The 19,172-nt window shown below is 43.3% G+C and overlaps 3 protein-coding genes across 3 annotated transcripts in view; all 3 read left to right on the top strand.

Annotated features, from left to right (window-relative positions):
* The window catches only part of LOC143287912 (visual pigment-like receptor peropsin), a 32,147-nt gene extending 28,946 nt beyond the window's left edge, over positions 1 to 3,201 (top strand). The window contains exons 8-9 of the mRNA XM_076596153.1: positions 1,236 to 1,319; positions 3,153 to 3,201. Coding sequence (XP_076452268.1) covers positions 1,236 to 1,319; positions 3,153 to 3,201 — 133 coding nt within the window. The remainder of the gene's footprint in view (positions 1 to 1,235; positions 1,320 to 3,152) is intronic.
* LOC143288571 (sulfotransferase 1B1-like) lies at positions 3,114 to 17,278 on the top strand. Its single transcript, XM_076597188.1, has 8 exons — positions 3,114 to 3,210; positions 4,337 to 4,391; positions 6,792 to 6,982; positions 7,479 to 7,626; positions 10,815 to 10,987; positions 11,103 to 11,203; positions 12,911 to 13,094; positions 15,758 to 17,278. Exons 3-8 carry the CDS (start codon positions 6,805 to 6,807, stop codon positions 15,865 to 15,867), a joined length of 894 nt encoding a protein of 297 aa, XP_076453303.1. The 5' UTR covers positions 3,114 to 3,210; positions 4,337 to 4,391; positions 6,792 to 6,804; the 3' UTR covers positions 15,868 to 17,278.
* A 1,370-nt stretch (positions 17,279 to 18,648) lies between these two features.
* LOC143288570 (sulfotransferase 1B1-like) overlaps positions 18,649 to 19,172 on the top strand; it is a 50,743-nt gene continuing 50,219 nt past the window's right edge. The window contains exon 1 of the mRNA XM_076597184.1: positions 18,649 to 18,782. The gene's annotated coding sequence lies outside the window, so the exon portion shown is untranslated. The remainder of the gene's footprint in view (positions 18,783 to 19,172) is intronic.

The raw sequence follows: 19,172 nt of genomic DNA, 5'->3' as shown, positions 1-19,172 counted from the left end.
TATGCGTGGCTGTACTGTCATTGTGTTATCTTACTCCACCATGTCTTTTAAAGATCTGATCCCATCTTTTTTTTTTCTTTTTTCTTTTTTTCAATCATGTTATGATCTTTTAAATTTTCTTGATTTTTGTATCAATAAATACAAATTTAGCTCAATTTGTTCTCAAACAGAGAAAAATTCCGAGAACAGAAGTCTCATACTTAACATCATTCCATTCATTAAGACGATGATGTCAAAACTATATAATGAAATACGATGTCAAAACTATATAATGTGAAATACGACCCCATTCCCTGAAACATATTTTGCTCGGGAAGGCAAAATATCATGGGGTAACTGTGATGGCCCTCCTGCACGAAGAATGACACAGCAGATTTTCGTGCTATGTGTTTCAGTTGTAATTGATACCATGAGAAACCTTTCATAAAAGCCTCTCTTTAAAAAAAAAAAAAAAAAAAAAAAATTAGACGGGCGCAATAGCCGAGAGGTTAAAGCGTTGGACTGTCAATCTGAGGGTCCCGGGTTCGAATCACGGTGACGGCGCCTGGTGGGTAAAGGGTGGTGATTTTTACGATCTCCCAGGTCAACATATGTGCAGACCTGCTAGTGCCTGAACCCCCTTCGTGTGGATATGCAAGCAGAAGATCAAATACGCACGTTAAAGATCCTGTAATCCATGTCAGCATTCGGTGGGTTATGGAAACAAGAACATACCCAGCATGCACACCCCCGAAAACGGAGTATGACTGCCTACATGGCGGGGGTAAAAAACGGTCATACATGTAAAGGCCCACTCGTGTACATACGAGTGATCGTGGGAGTTGCAGCCCACGAACGCAGAAGAAGAAGAAGAAGAAGAAGAAATTGTATACATTGATTTGACAAGCAACATGCACATTGTACAACAGTTTCCAACTGGTTCAAAGAACTGAAGTTTAGAAGACCATCACTCGAAGATGGTGACCATTGTGGTCGACCAGTAACAGCGCTGTTGCTCCTGAAAAGGTGACCTAGATGAGGTTCAAATGATTGAGGAGAATCCGAGAGTTACCCCAGATGAAACAGAAAATACAATGAACATTTTAAGTCTGAATGTCATTCTTCATGATCAGTTTGATTTTCCAGTCAAAGTTAGGAGAAAGGGTGAGAGCGGGATTCGAACCCAGACCCACACAGGCTCTCTGTATTGGCAGATTAGCGTCTTAACCATTCTGCCACCTTTCTCCTCGTCCCAGGACTCTAGAACTTCCCTCGGGGGACGCTTCAGAAACCCGAACGGTCCCCAAGGAGATGCTTCAGTTTCATGAAAGGTCCCACAGGTGTGGACCTACGGAAGGGGGGGGGGGGTCATTTGGGACGTTACACCGGGGTCACCGTGTACCACGACACGGGATGAGGGGGGGAGACATTTTCAAAATTGTGTAGTATAAACACTGTGCATCATTATGATCCATACATGCACATTTGGCGAGTTTGGGTCAACTTGAAAATGTGATTATTTTGGGACACCCCCATATCACAAGAGCGTTCTGTCCCTTCTGCATTTTCTTGCATATGTCCCATTGCAGCTACTTACTGAGATGATTCTGCCCATCCTACGCACTCTCCCCCCTTCACAGACACACACAGTCACACAGACACACACACGCACGCACACACACACACACACACACACACACACAGACATTACATTTTGAAATTATACTCAATACATAAAAAGCTTGGATTTTTTTTAAAAAGTGCATCACAAGTGAGTCTTGAAGGCCTTGTCTCTCTTGTTTCAAAATGTAATATTTAAGATGAGAAAGATCAGTTTAAAGCAAATTAAGTCCCCTAGCATTAATTAGAGTAATTTCCCTTTTTTACTATCCGCACCTAAACGTTTGCAAAATAAATAAAACTTCCATGCTTAGCAAAAGAAGTTCCTGTTTGAACAAAAAATTATAATTATGACTGCTCTTGTTGTTGGGTTGAATATCAGATCAAAGTGCCAAGTTTAGAGAATACAAAAAATATAAATATAACAGTAAATGCAGTTTGCATATAATTTGGCTTCTTTTTTAAAATTTTTTTGTGCCCATCGCAGAGGTGCAATATTGTTTTAAACAAGATGACTTGAAAGAACTTAATTTTTCCTATTTTTATGCCTAATTTGGTGTCAGCTGACAAAATATTTGCAGAGAAAATGTCAATGTTAAAGTTTACCGTGGACACACACACACCACACACACACACACACACACAGACAACCGAACACCAGGTCAAAATACAGACTCACTTTGTTTACACAAGTGAGTCAAAAACTCCTTCCCTCCCCTCCCACAACATGCTGCACACCTGTGTTGAGCCAACAGAGCTGCCGTTAAATCTCATCATCCCTCTCACACACACACACATGTGGATGGACATTAAATGAAATTGAATACATAAACGTACGTGCACAAATCAATCGGAAAATGTTCATGCCCATGAATTACCCCTAGTATTGTACGTCACAGCTGCATTTGAAGGAAGGGGGGCGGGGGTAGAAGGGTGGGGGTGGTTGGTTCGGGGGTGTGGGGGGGAGGGTTGTGTCAACACATGTGCACACCTGGTAGTGTCTGAATAAACCCCCTTTATTAGTATTCGCACGCAGATCATCAAGTACGCACGTCAATATCCTGTGTGGGGTGAAGGGGGGTGGGAGTGGGGGGAGACATTTTCAAAATTGTGTAGTATAAACTCTGTGCATCATTATGATCCATACATGCACATTTGGCGAGTTTGGGTCAACTTGAAAATGTGATTATTTCTGGGGCACCCCCATATCACAAGAGCGTTCTGTCCCTTCCGCATTTTCTTGCATGTGTCCCATTGCAGCTACTGAGATGATTCTGCCCATCCTACGCACTCTCCCCCCTCCACAGCCACACACAGTCACACAGACACCACACACACACACACACACACACACACACACACACACACACACGAGCATGTGTGCATGCCTGGAAAAACAAAGGCCTATGTAATATTTCTCAATGTGATTTCTTATATCAAAGTGCAGGCACAAAAATGTCATGTCATGTGTGCGTGCTGCCTGTCAAAGCTGAGTGCAGTTTAAAAGCAGTGTGACAAAGCGAACAGCTGCAGTGTGTTGTTCTCACACGTAGGGCTCTGAACCTGCCGCTTCTGTCCACCCGTCTACTTTTGGAAACCTAAGTAAAGAGGGTGAGTGTTGTCATTTGAAGCTGTACTTAAAGTCTGCCATCTTTTCCTGCTACCTATCGCCAAAGCCGTCCTGTTTGCTGACCATAGAAATAAATCTCTCTCTCTAATACTGCAACTCTACCAAGAGGAGTTATACTTCTTTTCATCCAAACATTGAAAAGCGCTTTTATTTCTGTTATTTTTTCTGCGTAAATGGCTTTTTCACAATCTTTAATGTTATTTGTGAATCATACCCCTAATATCTTAATTTTTTCTGGATTCCATTTTATGCTGCATATATCTTATTTTAGAATTCGTTTTGCATCCTAGCTATACTGCTTGTGTTTTGCCTGAATTTATGAATAACCCTGAAACTTTTCCAAATTTATCAACCAATTAATTAATGGATCTTTCTAATGACATTCTATCTCCGTTGTTCATTAACTGTGCATCATCTTTCATAGTCCCATTGCAGCTACTGAGATGACTCTGCCCCCTCACACATATTTCTTGCCCCCCCCCCCCCCCTCCCCCGCTCCCTCCACCATCCCCGACATACAGACACAAACACACAGAGACACACACAGACATAGACACACAAATAAATGAGATAATAGTGACTGATTTAGTGTGATTTGAATCTACAAAGCCTACGAATCTCTCTCTCTCTCTCTCTCTCCATCGGCGCGACCTCACCATATTGTGTACTTTTGACCTATTTCTAGGGGCCGGAGGCCTGGAGATTAAACTTTTGTTCTTGTTCTTGTTCTCTCTCTCTCTCACTCATACACACACACACACACACACGCGCGCGCGCACACACACACACACACACGTGCACACGCACACACACACACACACGTGCGCACACACAGACCCCACACCCCGACACACACACACACACATACACACACACACACACACACACACGTGCACACACACACACACCCCGACACACACACACACACACACACACACACACACACACGGAGAAAGTGATGACCTTTGTAAAATACCACAACGTGCTTTCATAGGCACGAAATGTCATTTAGCCTATGATTGCGTGCTGCCTGCTAAAGCTGAGCGGTGTGTAACTGATAGCAGTGTGACAAAGCGAGCAGTCACAACGTGCCGTTCTCACATGCAGGGCTCTGAATCCACCGCTTCTGTCCACTGACCCAGTTTGCTGTGGAGTAAAGAGGGTGAGTGTTGCCATTTAATGCTGTATTTCACTTTGTCTGGCATCTTTTCCTGGTACCTATCGCCTCTGAAAGTTGTCTTCTTTCCTGACCAAAATATAGATGGGTGTCTATATACATATACATAGTGGAGTGATGGCCTTGAGGTTACGCGTCCGCCTGGGAAACGATAGAATCTGAGCACGCTGGTTCGAATCACAGCTCAGTCACCAGGTCTGGACGCTAGTCATTCGGATGAGACGATAAACCGAGGTCCCGTGTGCAGCATGCGCTTAGCGCATGTAAAATAACCCACGGCAACAAAAGGGTTGTCCCTGGCAAAATTCTGCAGAAAATCCTCTTCGATAGGAAAACAACAACAACAACAACAACAACAACAAACAAAACAAAAAAGCCTACATGCAGGAAAATTGTTGGTGTACGCTACCTGTGGCAGGTAAGAAGCCACTGCTCTACTAAGCTGCTTTGTATTTCTATCAGGGGTATGAGGTGTGTAAAGAGGCAGAGGCTTGACAAGAAAGGAAAGTGTACGTTAGGTTTTGACAACAATGATTTATTTGGTTAACTACTTGTGCTGCGACTGCGTAAATATGTACTTTTTCTTGTGTCGTTTTGCTAATAATTTTGTCGATTTTATTCATGTCGAGTTTTCGAATCATATAATCTTACCTTCATTCACGTTTTGTACAAAACTGGGCATTGGCTCTGTTTGTTAGGTGTAGAGAAAGCAAAGCGCCGTATATGAGTTCTGTATTTTTGTCTTGTCAATGTAATTATATTCCAGCTTTGCATTTTGAATGTGTTGTTCATTTTGTGTTAATTATCGTTCAAGATAGTATTACTCAGTATGGGGGGAACATTCCGTAATGTTCCAGCTCTCGCTGTGTCCTGTGTTCCGGGCCTTCCCAAAGGAAGAGGTCGAGAGCTGCTTTAAAAACCGAACACCCACCCCAATTCACCAGACAACACGAACACCCACCCAAATTTACCAGACAACACGAACACCCACCCCAATTTACCAGACAACACGAACACCCACCCCAGTTCACCAGACAACGCGAACACACACCCCAGTTCACCAGACAACACGAACACCAATTCACCAGACAACACGAACACCCACCCCAATTCACCAGACAACACGAACACCCACCCCAATTCACCAGACAACACGAACACACACCCCAATTCACCAGACAACACGAACACCCACCCCAATTCACCAGACAACACGAACACCCACCCCAATTCACCAGACAACACGAACACACACCCCAATTCACCAGACAACGCGAACACACACCCCAGTTCACCAGACAACACGAACACCCACCCCAATTTACCAGACAACACGAACACACAACACGAACACCCACCCCAATTTACCAGACAACACGAACACCCACCCCAATTCACCAGACAACACGAACACCCCCCCCAATTTACCAGACAACACGAACACACAATACAGATGTTTTTCTCTCACACAAAATTTATTCTCTCCCGCTCTGTCTATTCCGCTCACGCAACCATACACACAGAGCTTATACTTGCAAACCCCCCCCCCCCCCAAAAAAAAAAAAACCAACAAAAAAACACAAAAAAACAACAGCAACAAAACCCATATACCATAACTACAAAAAACGAACAAAAGACACTTGCAAAACCACCTCACTTCTCCCAAATGTTCTCAAGAGCGTTTTTCCACACACACTCAAGGAAAAAACAAACCACCCAAAACCCAGACTGGCACACAGATATTCGTGCTTTAGTGTAGGCCTTTGCTGGCTTCAGGAAGTTTTCCTCTTAAAAGGAAAAGAAAAAAAAGAAAGAAAGAAAAACAAACCGTTAACACACGGCTCCAGACGAACTTCAGCGAACACGTTGCGCAGGTCCGACCCAAGTCACAAGCCCCCAGTCGAAAGGCCTAGCTGCCAGGACTCAGCATACAGTGCCAAGCAAAACAAAGACCCAGGCCACATGTCAAAAGGTCCAGAACCCAGGACACCAGTCACTGGGCAGGAAGGGGGGGAGGGGGGGGGGGGGGGGCGGGGGGCGAAGACCCAGGACGCCATTTGAAAGCCAGGGACCCAGGGCACCAGTTGTTGTTGTTGTTGGTATCATTATTACCATTATTCTTAACGTTTTAGAAAATGATATTCCTGTAAATTATTCACACCAGATGCATTCTTGAATGCACTTAGGGCCGCTGGGTCATCATCATCATTATTTCTATCATTATTATTATCATCATTATCATTAAACAGCACTACATAAATGCACATGATTATTATTATTATTATTATTATCATTATTATCATTCTTAATATCATTATCATTATATCATTAAAATATCATCATTGTTGATATCATTATCATTGTTGATACTACTATTATTATTAGAAAAACAGCAAAAATGAGCAGAATCTCCCGGATGAAAGATCTCCATGGCAATGATATCTGCTTCGGAAACACTGGTGAGATGTGGATAGTCTCGTCTCCAAACATCTCGGACTTCAGGGAACACATGACAAAGATACGTCATATGGAACTGCGGGATGATGACGTCATTCTTGCGTCATTTCCCAGAAGTGGTAAGGCTCCCTCCTCTTTGATTCTTCCTTTCTTCTTCTCCCGTTACTACTTGGTGATTTCTTGTATGGCCAACTTTACAGCTCTGCAAGAGTTATGTCTACATGCTGCACATATACACAAGTGCAGAGAAAATACTTAAAATGAATATTCTCAAAAAACAACGAAAACACCACCACCACCACCACCACCAATAACAACAACAACAACAACACACACACTTAAAATGAATGCAAAAAGAAACCACACTTAAATTGAACAAACAACAGTCAATATATACATCATATAATAATATATATCAGTGTTTAGTAGTTGGACATGGGAGTAAACAGATAACATTCCTAACTGATAAGTATGCAGTCATGCCCCATCTCAGTGATATCTCTTATGCATGCACCGTGGTAAGTGGGTCATTGGCATCGCCATAATATACAGTTCAGATTCAACCGCACACCTTGACATCTCCTTGAAACTGAAACTGACTATGGCTTTTGGCAGGTACCTTCTGGAACCTCCAGGTCCTCTACATGCTGCTGCACAACACCACAGACTACCTGGGTCGCTTGGAGGAAGATCACTTGGACTGGGCAGCTTTTGACCAACTGCCCAGACCTGATGGGCCACAGACCTATGCCACTCATCTCAAGTAAACTATTGTATGGTGTGGTGTCATTACATTTTGCATGTGTGAACCCATGGAAGCAAAAGAAAACGTAAAATGTCTTCATCACCAACGACTTAAATCAGTTATCATTGTCCGTCAATTCTGAAAACAACAACTAAAAAAAGCAACTGCAGCAACAATGACAACGGAATCAACAGAATCAACAGTTCATATATATATATATGATGTATGCATGTAAAAGGTGTTTGAGAGACAGAGGAGAAACAGATAGGGATGATTGATGATGATTACACTGTAATAATTATACATAAAGGGGGCGGCGGTCGAACCATTTCACGGTGGTTTTGCCAGATGTACATGTCTTTTCTCTTGCCTAGAAAAGTTAAGAAAATAAAAATGTCGTTGCAAAGTATGCTTTAAATCGGTTACTAATGTTCATCAATTCTAAAAAAAAAAAAAAAAAAAAAAAAAAAAAAAAAAGCTGCACCCCCCACCCTCTCCCGTCCCCAAACACATCACAATTAACAGTTGAAAAAAAAGGGGGTGGGGGTGGGGGGTGGCGAGGGGGAGAATCATTCGTAGTTGGGGCTATTATGTTTTTGCATGTCTTCTCCATGCCTAAAACAACAACAACAACAACAACAAAAAGCAAGTGTTTTGATGTTCACTCGTGTCGTCCGGGTAATTTTCATTTATTTCTTTTTTAATTAATGTGCACCACCAGATTGGTTTTGCATGATCCTGGATAATTGTTGCACATTAAACCTGTCTGGTCATGATCAGGTGTAAAGGGAAAGTCACACGAGGTGTGCGTGCCAGCGCAGTCCAGGGGACAGTCTGAACAGGAGGACAAATCCTCAATGACATTCAACTGCATGCCACCTTGAGGTGATGAATGAATGGACCGGTGTAACAGTCTCAGACTAACTCCCCCCCCCCCACACACACACACCCCACCCTGCTGGGTTTTACCTCCAGGATCATTCTGGGATAGCCTCGAATGACCCGACGGGTGCAATAGCCGAATGGTTAAAGCGTTGAACTTTCAATCTGAGGGTCTCGGGTTCGAATCTCGGTGGCGTCTGGTGGGTAAAGGATGGAGATTTTTCCGATCTCCCAGGTCAACACCTGCATGTGCCTGAGCCCCCTTCGTGTGTATACGCACGCAGAAGATTAAATGTGCACGTTAAAGATCCTGTAATCCATGTTAGCGTTCGGTGGGTTATGGAAACAAGAACATACCCAGCATGCACATCCCCGAAAACGGAGTATTGCTGCCTACATGGCGGGGTAAATAAACAAAACGGTCATACACGTAAACTGTTAAATGTTAAAAGTTTGAGTGTGTATGTGTGCGTGCCTGACATCTGATTGAATGACACAGGAAACGAATGATGAGCGCCTAATGGCAGCCGTCAGTCGGCTCTACCCAGGTAGGCAGCCTGTTGTGTAAATGACTCAGTGTTTGTAAAGCGCTTAGATCTTGGTCTCTGACCGGGGATAGGCGCTATAAAAGTTTCCTTATCATTGTGACTCAAGATGGATCACCTGTTGTTGGAAATTACCCCCTGTGTACGGGTTTAATCAAACCAATGAAAACGGAAAATGAGTCACTCTGGGCTAGTCTTTACTGACCCCCCCCCCCACCCCCTGTCTGTTTCTCTGTTACAACTTATTGGAAGCGAACATGAGGGTATTCCACTTTTATAGCTTTTACTGGACCAAATGTACCCATCCACGTTCATCTCCTGATCCTCCTGCCCCTTTTTATGCTCTTCTCACCATTTCCAACACACACACACACACACACACACACACACACACACACACACACACACACGCACACACACACGCGCACGCAGACGCACACACGCACACACACGCACACGTACACACACACGCACACACACACACACACACGCATACACACACACACACACGCACACACGCACACACACACACACACACACACACACCATGCGCACGCGCACACACACTGATACATACACTTATGCGCGTACACATACGCACAAACACACACGCGCGCAAATGCAGAATAATATTTAGTGGTGGTTTGGGTTTTTTGTTTTTTGTTTCTTTTGTTTTGTTTTTTATTGTTGGATAGCGTGAGGTGGGCGGGACGTGTGCTCTTAGTGACGTTAGAGGGGGGCGGAAACAGCACGCAGAAAGGCCCTCTGGGAGATAAGGATCAGAACATTCTTTCGGGGAAGGTTTTTTCCCCGGGTGAGCTACGGAAGTGGGGGATGCACTGAAATGTTACACTGGTGCTGATGAATATAATTCCCTACCAAGTGTAACAGAGACGACGAAACTGAGCATCCTGAAGCACTGTGAAGGGCAGACTATTTACGCCAAAGTCACTGAAAGAAAGAAGATTAGTTACCACGTAAGTCGCTTACCACGCACAACCCAGATACACAGATGACAAAAAATTGAGAGACACGTGTGGTAAGACCTTGACGAAACGGAAATCGAGAACACGGCGTATAGTAAAAAAAAACCCCACCAAAACAACAACTAAACAATAGACAGATGCAGGTTAGTGGATTGGAAATGAGAATAACAGAAAGATAATCTACGGAACGAATGTGGCCAAAGGACACCAGGACAGCCATATATTCTATGTGACATGTGAAATTTAGATATTCACTACTGGAGTCTCATGTGTGTGTGGGAGGTGGGGGGGGGGGGGGGGGAGGAAGGGGAGAGACAGGGGGGAGGGGACGGGTATGCATTTATGTATGTTTGAGCGTATGCTTCTGTGTGTGTATGCATCATGTTTATAATTGTATGTGTGAGTAGTTTGCTATGTACATTTGTGTGGACATGGAACTTGATGTAACATGTGGAATGTATATCATGTGTTTTTGAAAGCATCTAGAGCAGTTTTCTGTACAGAGTGTTACACAGGCATCCATCATCATCATCATCATCATCATCATCATCTGCATCTTCCTCCCCCTTCTTGTGATGATGATGATGATGATGATGATAATGATTATCATCATTATCATTCAGCAAATGAAAATGTTAAACCATTTCCATCTATTGACAACTATATATCTGAACTGTCATAGGCTGCAAGCAATTAAGGTCCACAAATCAAATAGATGAACACATCTTTACAAGTGCAGTAGATGAATCTAATTCGTAAATAATGGATGGATGGACCTTTTTATATGCTACAGGTATCGCCTTTTACCCAAGCAGGCAAGAGAGAAGAAGGTGAAGGTCATCTACTGCTACCGGAATCCCAAAGACTGCTGGGTGTCGTACTACAACTTTGCCAACGGTGCCAAACTGGTGCCTTCCTATGAGGGCACCTGGGCCCATTTCTTCGACGTGATGATGAACACTGGATGTGAGTGTTGGTAGATAACAGTGAATGTTCGAAAGTTTCGAAAAGCCGCCTGTACACAAAATTGCTAATATACATGTGTGTGTGTGTGTGTGTGTGTGTGTGTGTGTGTGATCAGATTGGTACGGGGACTGGTTTGATCATGTGTTGGATTGGGAGGAGGCAATGAACAATCATCCTGACGTGATCTTCCCCTCCTGCTATGAGCTGATGAAGAAGGTGAATCAGAGAGTGATACTGTAATGAGTGATGGTTGATGTTGCGACGACTGGGATAGTTAGTGTGTGGCTTGACCATTTAGTTGGGAGACTAGTGTAATGACTTCTGTGTTATCTGCTTGAAGATATAAGCCTAACACACAGATAATCATGGCCTGTTTTATACATTTAGTAATGCATACAGTAAGCATTTTTCACTGAAAGCAGGATACACAAGACCTTTGAATATATCCTACCACTATGCATATGCTGATCAGTGTACAGATTCAGGAGATGCATCACCCTTTGTGGTGGCAACAAATGTTACAACCAACTGAAGGCAACTGACAAAGGGTAGCCCATCAACATTTTACGTCATTCCCTGTGACGTTCGAAAGAATAAATAGATTCCACAGCCTAAAAGCACATCATAGCAGACACAAAAAAATAAGTTGTGCATAAAGCATGAGGACTGTTATTTCAGCGATAAGATGAGCACACAACACACAGTGAACTTAGACTCTGATAAGATGAGCACATAATACACAAAGAACTTAGACTCTGATAAGATGAGCACACAACACACAGTGAATTTAGAGTCTGATAAGATGAGCACACAACACACAGTGAACTTAGAGTCTGATAAGATGAGCACACAACACACTGTGAACTTAGAGTCCGATAAGATGAGCACACAACACACAGTGAATTTAGAGTCTGATAAGATGAGCACATAATACACAAAGAACTTAGACTCTGATAAGATGAGCACACAACACACAGTGAATTTAGATTCAGTTAAGTAGCTCAAGGAGGCGTCACTGCGTTCGGACAAAGCCATATACGCTACACCACATCTGCCAAGCAGATGCCTGACCAGCAGCGTAACCCAACGCGCTTAGTCAGGCCTTGAGCTTAGAGTCTGATAAGATCAGCAAACAACACACAGTGAACTTAGAGTCCGGACTTTAAATTGTCAGGATGTGAGTGACGCAGTCCACCAAGGCTGTGTGTGTGTGTGAGAAAGCAAAATTCAAATTAGTTGATTTGCATCAGTACCCGCTTTGTGGCATGATGTCTTCATGTGTCAACAATGAAATCTGCTTTGCATAATTCAAATGCCTGATCTATTTTCATCTGAACACCAGAATGATGTGTTTTAAATGTAACGACAAGGAATCACACATATAATCAAAGAATGAATCATTGCATGTGGAACGAAGAGAATGACGTAATTATGGCGTCATTCCAAAAATGTCACAAGTAAATAATCAGAACAAAATCTAAATACGAATCTCACTAACCCAAGATTACATGAGCACAATAAGCATGCTCTGTCAGTAACTGATACATACGTTTGGGTCTGTCAATGTTTGGGGCATCTGTTTAGAATGCACTTCACATCTGAATGTTGTGTGTTACTGTGCTGTGTGTCCACACAACATCCTGTCCTGTGAAATTTGTCGTCTGCTCCAGCATGTGCCGGCCAGTGGCTGTGGTGATCGTTTACCTGTGTCAGCCATGGGGAGCATAGCGCTGACTTGGCTACAAAAAGGATTGAGGGAGAAAAAAAAGTGTGAATCACACATGTATGTCCAATGATTAAAATTTAAGTATTTTTTAAGGTTGTTTTTTTAAGTCCACAAGTTCAGCCTGGACTTTCGTTAAAAGTCTTCACTAATCGGGAAGGAAGCCATCCATCACAGCCCCTGTTACCCTGGTGTTACAGGACCCTGTGGGACAGATCATGAAGATGGACCAGTTCCTGGGCCTCAACAGGGGCCGGGAAATGTGTGAGAAAATCGCCAAAGCCTGCCAGTTCTCTGATATGAAACCAGTCAAAGAACTCCAGAACCCTGAGGTTCATGGAGAGAAGGCGTGGAAGAAGGAGAGTGCCGGATTTTTCCGGAAAGGTAAGGTAGAATACAAAAAGCTTTGTTAGGCCTATCTCAAGTAGAGAAATTCACGTGTGGTGTATGCTACACATCAATTCACGTGACCCACAGCCATTCATTATGAATACGTGACATAAATGACTGCTTAAATGGTACGTTGACGTAAACCTCACATACAATCATCACAATCACACACATTAAAAAAACCACAGCATGAGAAAGAGCTTATTATCACGCTATAATTAAACATAGACATACGTGATTAACACCAAGCAGTTCAACAGTATTTATGTAAGCGACCAGTGAACCCGGGTGTTACATATAAGGGATTTAAATAATCAATGAATTTCCACTACATAAAGAGTGAAAGGACTAAAACATCCTTGCACAGGCCAAGAACATATAGAGGCCAGTCACAAAGGGTTTTCTATTGTTTCATTACAATACTATGAGGAGAAATAGAAAACAGTGCAGTGGATTGTGAGACAGCCGACTGTGTGTGACATACACACACGGGGCAGACGACAGTGGTAGGCAGGGGAATGTGACAACTGACCAATGCCAACACCCTTCACGCTATTCATGCAGGTCACGCGGCCCACACTGATGACATTTCACGGCTGCAAGTAAACTGATCCTGGTGGATCAGGAAGCGGTAAAATTTGTGTGTTGCTAGGTGTTAAATGATGTAATTCAAAATGATTTCTGAACCAATTTACGTCGGACTGGTCACAACTGAAAAGAGCTCAACTCCGCCTTTTTCATGAGTATAAAATGAAGTGTTGATTATCAAAGATGAATTTGTAATCTCAGTTTAAGTCACCTGAAACTTAGCACTTTTAACGAGTTCGTAGCTTAAAATTGCTGATGAATTAACGTAGGCAAAGACTAATGGTAAAGATTTAGAGAAGGTACTGCGACAATTCTGCCAGTATATAAAACTTGTAGTTTTCTGATCTGATGACATAGCAAATTTGTTAAATAGTGTATGTCAGAAACACATATTTCAAATTAGCCAAGCGACACTGGTTGTGAAGTGATTGTCGTTATACCGACAATGAAAATCAGCTTTGTATCTTATAGGGTAGGTATGCCCAGTTGCGAATGATCCAGTCGAAGCGACCAGCTGAACTTGTCCTGTAAAGGTAACATGTCGTTCGATAGTCAAACGTAGTTCTTTTGTTTTTGAAGACTTTCTCCAACTGGTTGCACCAAGAAAAGTTCGTCTGCTCATTCTTTTCATCGTTTTGTCGATGTTTGAAATAGCAGGGGTGCATGAGGGTAAATGCGAACGGGCAAATCTAATTGCCAACGATGGCTTTGGGTACATGTAGACAATTAAAACAGAAGCAGGTCTTTAACTCATTAGACATAACATATTATTGGAACATCGCACCAGACTGTTGTAATGTTGGTTTTGTTCACACATGCACACAAACACACAGACTGACATTTAAACACACACACTGCACACCGCACACAAGCACACCCTTTTGAGAGTGTTCAGTTACTGTGCAACATCGTTCGCAAATAGACTCACGTCAAAATATCCTATGGCCTAAAAGCAAACAACACTGTTTTGCAGATTCCTGTCAAAACTCACATTCTGATCTGTCACCAATATGCATTCTTCAATTCTCCCAGCACTGGTAATGCGCATTCAACATATCCGATCACATCAACTATTTCAGTCTGTGTCAAAGTACGTCCTACAACTTCTTTCCCTTGATTTTAGGATTTTGAGAGCACGTTTGTAACCTTGGTCGGCAGTGGTGCGTGAAGAGAAGAGATCGCGCGGAAATAGCTAGAAATAGATGATGTTTGACTGGTTCTTGGAAATGGATATTCATTATAATGTTTGACTGGTTCTTGGAAATGGATATTCATTAAGATATTAAAAAAAAAGGTCGAAGCAGACGTTAAATTGTGAAATGCAACCGTTAAGAACGCTTGGAAGTGGGGCGCAATTACACGACGTTCGCAATTGTCGCATAAGTGCCTTATCTATTTTCATCTACATACCTAAATAGTATGTTCGTGGTTTATCAACAAGTGTTCACATTTGTTTAGAAAGGACTTTCATTCATATGTATGGCGTCACTCCTGTATTAATGCGCGAGCCAAGATCAGGATGTCAATTGCGAAATGTCGTCTCCAACGGTTAGTGCCGTGAAGTTAAACTGTAGCGTTCATCGTAGCCAGCTTAGCGCTCGGCTGCATTTAAAATGAATACACAGTATACAATACACACATGCTCACGTGCATTCACACACACACACACACACACACACACACGGAGAAAGTGATGACCTTTGTAAAATACCACAACGTGCTTTCATAGGCACGAAATGTCATTTAGCCTATGATTGCGTGCTGCCTGCCAAAGCTGAGCGGAGTGTAACTGATAGCAGTGTGACAAAGCAAGCAGTCACAGCGTGCCGTTCTCACATGCGGGGCTCTGAATCCACCGCTTCTGTCCACTGTATATACAGATTATAAAAAAAGACAGAAGGGCAGGGCGGGCGTGCATGCATCAGAGAGGCAGAGACAGAGACGGAGAGATAGACAGACAGAAAGACAGAGACAGACAGACAGAGAGTGACGTGCAGAAAGAAAGGCAGTCAGATAGACATATAGATAGAAAAGATGTATGAACACCATATACACGGTCCAATTCTCAGGGGAGATCGGAGACTGGAAGAACTGGTTCACTGTGGCACAGAGCGAACAACTTGACGCTGTCTTCAAGAAACGGATGTCAGAGAGTAAGCTGCCCGTCATCTTCGAGTGAAGTCACCTGCAGAGCTGCGGACCACGCTGGCAGCAGAGACCTCTGTCTGGCACCAAGCTCCATGGAGAAGAACATAGGCCTATGTAACTGATTACATCGTCGATCGATCTGTCTTGTAACTGTCGCATTGTCTTTACTTTTTATGTATCCTACCAGACTTTGTTTATTATTTCGAGGATTTGAAAGCATAATCCGTGAGTAAATCAATTTTGACAAGATAATTTTCTTTAGAACATACTCACCTACAGGTGTAATTGATCTTTTGATCCACTCATAAAACAGTTTTTAAACAAAGTTTTCATTTAACTTATCAGCTATAATTTTGTTATATTACACAGATCATAAGTAAACCAGAGCCCTAGGATTTTAAACTGTGCTGGATTGCCACAACAGTCTCGCAGAACTCCACAAGAACAACAGGGCAGGTGGTGGTGTTCTCAGACGCTCTCTCCGTGCTCCAAGCCCTCAAGAACTCCCGCTGGAAAGAACAGAACCATTTCACTTCAGCCCTTGTTGCCCTGAGTGCCAGAGTGGAGAAAGTGGTGATACAATGGGTACACTGTGGAATCAGAGGCAACGAAAAAGCTGACATTCTGGCAAAAGACGGTGCACAGAAGGAACAGGCCAACAAACTGGTTTCATACGATGAAATCAAGACAATCATCAAGGCACAGCAAGGAAAAAAGTGGCGCCTCCAGCACCCCAGATATAACCCAGAAGACAGATACCATTTGCTGGAACGACGGGAACAGGTCAAGATCTTCCGCCTGAGGACTGGACACAACCGCCTGCTCCCCCACATGCACACAAAATTTGACATTGGACAGAGTGGAGAGTGCCCTTGTGGTGAGGGACCAATGACAACCGACCATATCCTCCAAGACTGTACGACGCATGCAGCATCCAGGAGGAAGTGCTGGCCAACACCGACAGCAGTGGAAGCCAAGCTGTACGGCACCCTGGAGGAGCTGCGACGGACGGCAGCCTTCATCGACTGAGGACACCGGGCTGCTCATCTAACGGGAGGTGAACGAGGAAGAAGAAGAAGAAGAAGAAGATTCCAATTCATTTCTAAATTTGATTAGAAAAAAAAACCTATCTCACAGTTACGCTTATTTCCGAGCCATACATTGCAAATTTTTTTCATAATCTCATTTTAGTTCAATTTATTAATTCAGATTTTGTAGGTCTTTAAATAGTTCTCCATGATTTTTGTCATCATCCAAAAAACAAGACGTATGGTCAACAAACTATGATTTTACATTCTATCTCTGAAATCCCTTTTATATTCTTATACTCATGAATATTCTTCAATCCATTAACTCTTTTGTCAGTCTATGTTCTGTTTTGAAGGCATTTCTGTTGGTGTGTTTTTAATTCTTCAAAAGAAATAAATGAAAAGACTGACTGATTTAGTGTGATTTGAATCTACAAAGCCTACAAATCTCTCTCTCTCTCTCTCTCTCTCTCTCTCTCTCTCTCTCACACACACACTACATGCATGCACGCATGCACTGGTACATGCACTAACACACACACACACACACACACAAACGCACACAGACACAGGCATATATATATATATATATATATATCTGTGTGTGTGTGTGTGTGTGTGTGTGTGTGTGTGTGTGTGTGTGTGTGTGTGTGTGTGTGTGTGTGTGTATAGAGAGAGATAGATAGATACTCACACACACACACACACCCACACCCACACTCACTCACTCACACACACGCGCGCGCGCGCGCTCGCAAACACACACACACACACACCACAACACCCATACACAACACACCACACAAACAAACCCACACATAGTTACATGAACAAATATACACACAAACGCGTACACACAAGCGCGCACACACACATCACACCAACATACCATGACATGAACGCGCGCGCGCACACACACACACACACGCACAAACACACACACACACACACACACACACACACACACATGCACACACACTTACTCACGCGCACATAAACACATCACATCACACACAATGACATGAACATACACACACACACACACACACACACACACACACACACAGAGAATTTGAAACCATTCATACCAATGAATCACAGGTCGTTTACCTGTTACTGCAATATTCGCGGGTGGGGGGTGGGGGTGGGGGGGGGGGGGGGGCACTTGGCGCACTGAAAAATAACCCATGGCAACGAGTGTTGTCCTCTGGCAAAATTCTGTAGAAGAAATACTCTGTGATAGGTACACAATATACATGCTTACACTCAAGGCCTGACAAAGCCTGCTGGGTTGCACTGCTGGTTAGGCATCTGCCTGGCAGATGTGGCTCAGCATGCATAGCATTGTCTGAACACAGTGACGCCTCCTTGAGAAACTGAAACTGAAATCATCATTATCCTTATTATCAAACAGTGAAAATGAACAGTCTCGCCCAGCTGAAAGATCGCCATGGCAACGACATTTTTTATATCTAAAACAATGGTACACCTTGGGGGTTTTGCGGCGGACAATTCACCATACACTTTCACCCCTTTCCTTATCATTCCTAAACCGTGCTGTCTCCCAACCGCACGAACACACTGCATGCACGCGTGCAGGTATACACAGACACACAAACACACACACACACACTCACACATACACACACACACACACACACACACGCAGGACGCGTGCCACAAACTATGTAACAGCCTATTTTGGAACGCGCTGTCTTTGTTACGTGAGAGCATAAGTGATTATTCTCGTCGTGTGTGTGTGTGTGTGTGTGTGTGTGTGTGTTGCCCGTCCAAGTTAGGAGCGCAGTTTAAAAGCGGTGTGACAAAGCGAACAGCTGCAGTGTGTTGTTCTCAAATGCAGGGCTCTGAACCTGCCGCTTGTGTCCACCCGTCTGCTGTAGAGGTCTGGGTAAAGAAGGTGAGTTTTGTTATTTAAAGATTTACTACTCTTTCCATACGAACGGCGAAAGAGACGACGTTAACAGCGTTTCACCCCAATTACCATCATCAAAATATTGCAAGCGGAAGGCTCTTATACTGAAGACGTGAATGTTGACAAAGAATACCACAATTCTGACGACGGAAGCTAAAGGTTGGCTCATTCAGACACCCACTGGACATCCGAGGGGAAGAGAGGACTGGCCGTACTGAGTGAGTTAAGTCTGCCATCTTTTCCTACTGTTTGTCACTCAAGCTGTCCCGTTCCGAAATGGGCTGTTGTAAAATTAACAAATAGTAAAGAGTGGTAACTCTCTTCATTCACTTGGTACACAAGTATTAGAAAGGCTATGCCAGTCTTGAATAAAAA

This window comes from Babylonia areolata, chromosome 12 (genome assembly GCF_041734735.1).
Source record: "Babylonia areolata isolate BAREFJ2019XMU chromosome 12, ASM4173473v1, whole genome shotgun sequence".
NCBI classification, from domain to species: domain Eukaryota; kingdom Metazoa; phylum Mollusca; class Gastropoda; order Neogastropoda; family Buccinidae; genus Babylonia; species Babylonia areolata.
Note: the sequence above shows the minus strand (reverse complement) of the source record. Positions and strands in the feature narration are given on the sequence as shown.